This window comes from Dermacentor silvarum, chromosome 9 (assembly GCF_013339745.2).
Source record: "Dermacentor silvarum isolate Dsil-2018 chromosome 9, BIME_Dsil_1.4, whole genome shotgun sequence".
NCBI classification, from domain to species: domain Eukaryota; kingdom Metazoa; phylum Arthropoda; class Arachnida; order Ixodida; family Ixodidae; genus Dermacentor; species Dermacentor silvarum.
Genome location: NC_051162.1, coordinates 63,810,474 through 63,814,375, shown reverse-complemented (window position 1 = coordinate 63,814,375; position 3,902 = coordinate 63,810,474). Strand labels below are relative to the sequence as shown.

Below are 3,902 nucleotides of genomic sequence, written 5' to 3'. Positions count from 1 at the left end.
GATAGCATCCGCCGTTCTTGTGGTTTCCCCGTCGGGCCGAGACGTGCCTGCCTGATTTTCGGCAGCTGGACATACCTATTTATGTGAAAAAAGGAAAAGTGTAAGGAAGCTATATGTACTACATGCCAGCGAGTGCGCGTGTGCATGGTTGAACGACAGTCTTTACTTACCGCCACGCTCGCGAGCCGGTGCCTGCTCACTGTCGACTTCGGCACTTCGAATTTTGCACCAGGGTGCAAAAATTTCTTATAGCGACCTCGTTTTTTGCACGGTTTAGAACAATTCATGGTTACTCATTCGAGATTGTCTGACGCACAACGAAGAAAACTGAACGCAAATGTCCCGACAAAAAGAAAACGAATAAGTAACCGTAGTTGCCAGCAATGCTGTATCGTTCGGTCAAACTTAGCAGCTTCAATATGATCACAAAAAAATTATGGTCACCATTCAATTATTAACTTTTGTACTGCATGTAAGACAGTAGTGAATATATGTAGAGTAACGTATTGTATTTTAACTTCTCATTGTAATTAATCGTTGCTTTGCCTCGCTGTCAGCATTTTGTTTTCGTTTTTCTTTTTTCATGTCGTTGGTGTCATGCGCATCGTTATGGACACCCTGGTGTTGTTTTGTTGGCGGCGTGGAGGTGCTGCTATAAATGCAGATGCGCTTGCAAATTGCAATGCACTTTTATTTGCAATTTGGAAATGTTCGCGTACGCATACGTGAGGTATCTGGAGGATAAGCGATGCGCCCTTGTCGAAGTCGGCGATTTTCGCGACTTCGAAAAATGGGGGGAGGACATGGACGAAAAACACCTGAAGGCGACGGTGCACTGGGTGAAGTGGGTGTTTAAAGACGGCACTTCAGAATATTTTCCAGCCGAGATTCTTCACCTAGGAGGTAAGCTTTTTGTCTGCAGTGTGCACTTAGTCTCTTTAAATTACTTCAATTACTTACATAAAAGCATGTGTGCATGCTATGGTACCGCCATGTAAATTAACTTTTATGATCGCCGCTGCACAATTGCCAGCTGGGATGCTTATATATATTATGCAATCGTGCTATGTATAAGGCGCTTAGAGCACGTGGTGCGACTAGCTGTTACGCAAGTGCTTTGATGATAGCGTGCTTGCCGGCTTGTCGGTCGGCAGCTGGAGCACATGTTTGTCTTAATTACAATGTGCATGCAGGCGGTGTAGCGCGTCTCGATCCATATCGCAAACGGGAGAGGTCGATACGAATTAACTGCAAACGCCACGTCAATTATTGATCATGGCAATGTCGCCGCTTCCTTTTTTTCTGCTTCATCAAACGTAGCTACATACAGCTCCTAGCATGCTTTAGTGGCAGCTGGTTAGGTCGAGGACATTTTCGCTATACACATAGTTGCGCGTTGGCGCTGCGAAAGCCTAGGCTTCTTGGCCTCGTGGACACGTGAGTTTGTCCTCTTTCCGTCTTTTCACGTTACGTGGCTACAGTACAATATTGTCAGCTGGGCGAACTAAAACTAAGGGAAATAAAGTTCACTAGGAATGCTGGGGGTGTAGTACTGTTACTTGGATTAATTAAAGTGGCCTTGAAGGTATTAATGGCTTTGTATGGACCAATTCCAGCATCTGAAGCAGAAGTCCAAAAAAAGGTGAAGAGGGGACGCCTGAGATTCAGGCGTGTAATGCTTGAAGATGAAGAATGGGACTGTGAAGAGGAGGTATGTACGGCACACCATTTCAAGGTGCAAATTTGCTTTTTAATCTACGTATAAGATACAATTTTCTTTTCTTTCCCTTAAGCCACCACGAGAAAAAAAGCGCAAGAAACAAAAAGAAGCACCAAAAGAGGGCTTGCTGAAGCTTCTGGAAAAAAAGAAGCAGGCAATGGATGCTGGCAGCAGTCGCCATGACTGTGACGGAAAATGCTTGGCCGTAGAACAGCTTCAGCAAATGAAGGAACTGGCGGACAGGCAGAAAGATGAAATTAGAAAATTAAGGAAATTGAACGAAGCCTTTCAACAGAAAGTCATAACGCAAATGGAAGAGTTCAGTAAGCATTATTTGGTATTTATAATTGCAGTACTGTGATAGAGAAAAAAAATGCCTGCTTATGCCTGTAATTCTGATGTTCCAGTTCAAAATGCAAAAGCCACAGTGTCTGTGACACAGCCTGCTGAAATGGTGCCACCGACGACGCCACCACCGGTGCAGGGACACGCCGATTTGAATGGCAAGATGCCCCTGTCGCACCTGCCCTTTGGAGCCCTGCTTCCATGCCCCAAAAAACATCCGAAGTCCCAGGCCCTGAACACATGATAAGATTTCTTTTTTAATGTGGTTGAATTCCTGTTCTAAAACTTGCTAAACAAAGTTGGCACTAATACACATTAGCAAGAACAGCTTGACTAGTACAGTCGCATAAACTTTAGCAGGAAAATCAACACCTGTACATGTCGCTTTACTTGCCAATGTGCAATCTCGCTGTATTTTACAACCGTGACTGCTAAATTTTTTTCAGGCTCCTGATAATTCTCAGTGTTGCGAAATCATTTTTTCACCGCATGAAATAATTACAGTACAGTATGTGCAGGTTATTTGTGCGTATTCTGTGGCTACGCAGGTGGATATAGGCCAGGGATTGCGGATACCCATGGGAGCATGGAAACGAATACAGCTGCAGCCGAAGGATAGCCTCTTCGTGAAGGAGCTGGTAGTGGCGATCTGGGACCCAGCAGACTTGAAGGGTCGTTCCCTCCAAGGTAGGTTATCCAAGTCCTTAAACCAGTTGCACCCACTTGGCAGTACATCTGATGACGCAAATGTCGTCTACTTCCCATCGATCTGTGTGCATTCCTAAATATCTTGCAACACCCAGTTTATTATGAGATGTTTTTGCCATTACTGTGACGGTGCCAGTCTCTATTCAGCATTGGGCACAGTGCTTCCACATTCTAGTGTGTGGATACTCCCTGCATGCATGTGCTGCGCACAGAAGCCACAGAACATACAGGGACCACACTTGTCTCTTGTATCAGAATGCTGCAGGTAATCCTACCTTAATAAATTGAATTGCACAGTAATACGAGGCAATCCTCAATCTCCATGCTGGAGAGGCAGATTTCACTGTCTCGTTGCTTTCTGTCTTGCCTAAAATCCCACCACGCCGCTAGTAAAATCAACAGGCTTTGTCTCTGCATCCATAATGCAAGCCAGCTGTTCCCTTTGCCTGTACGAATGCATACGGACACAGAGCTAACAGATCAGCACATGGGGCCCAGTCGTTCATTTGTCCGATGCGCTGTTTTATTTTCCAAATCAAATAATTGGGGACCAAAATGCCATTATCGCTTTAATGGCATCGCATGTAAGGTAGGCAGGGCCAGGGGAAACTGTACCTTGTGGTGCCACTGACCGGTATGATCAATAGACATGAACTCTTCAAAATATGTTTATAAATTACACAGAGCATGTAAACTTGGCTCTCCCTACCAAACAAATGAATTAACTTGGCTACAAAAATTGTTCCAGCAACCCCCTTAATTGGGATAGAACTGGTTGTTGTGACATTTTTTTATCTTTTGCTTGCTAATTTGCCTTTGCTATATTTCCAGGCAAGCACTGTCCGAGGTTCCCGGATCGCCCCCTAAAGGAACCTTTGACACCTTGGAAGGTGGCGGTGATGCGTGGTAAGTGAATGCAGCATTACATTTGTCGTACTTCTATTGCACAAAGTTTTTAGCCATTTACGGCTAAAGCTTTCTTTCATAAGTGAAAGTACTTTCAGCAGTTCAGGATCATTTTACTTTACTAGACTTGTTGGTTCACTTGTTGGTTCACCAAAAGCTGTTTGCATCATTTTAGTGCGCTGGAATGGTTGAAGGACTTGCTTTAACTTTGACTACCTATTTT

At 44.4% G+C, this 3,902-nt stretch overlaps 1 protein-coding gene across 1 annotated transcript; it reads left to right on the top strand.

The window, feature by feature from the left end:
- Positions 1-630: 630 nt before the first annotated feature.
- Positions 631-2,309, top strand: LOC125939833 (uncharacterized). Its single transcript, XM_049655294.1, has 4 exons — positions 631-903; positions 1,617-1,711; positions 1,794-2,043; positions 2,128-2,309. Exons 1-4 carry the CDS (start codon positions 708-710, stop codon positions 2,307-2,309), a joined length of 723 nt encoding a protein of 240 aa, XP_049511251.1. The 5' UTR covers positions 631-707.
- The last annotated feature ends 1,593 nt before the right edge of the window (positions 2,310-3,902 follow it).

Coding starts and splice junctions, on each gene's coding strand:
- LOC125939833 (XM_049655294.1), top strand. CDS start 708: ATGTTCGCGTACGCATACGTGAGGTATCTGGAGGATAAGCGATGCGCC. Junction 1,712..1,793: donor AATGGGACTGTGAAGAGGAG/GTATGTACGGCA, acceptor CTTTCCCTTAAG/CCACCACGAGAAAAAAAGCG. Junction 2,044..2,127: donor AACGCAAATGGAAGAGTTCA/GTAAGCATTATT, acceptor CTGATGTTCCAG/TTCAAAATGCAAAAGCCACA.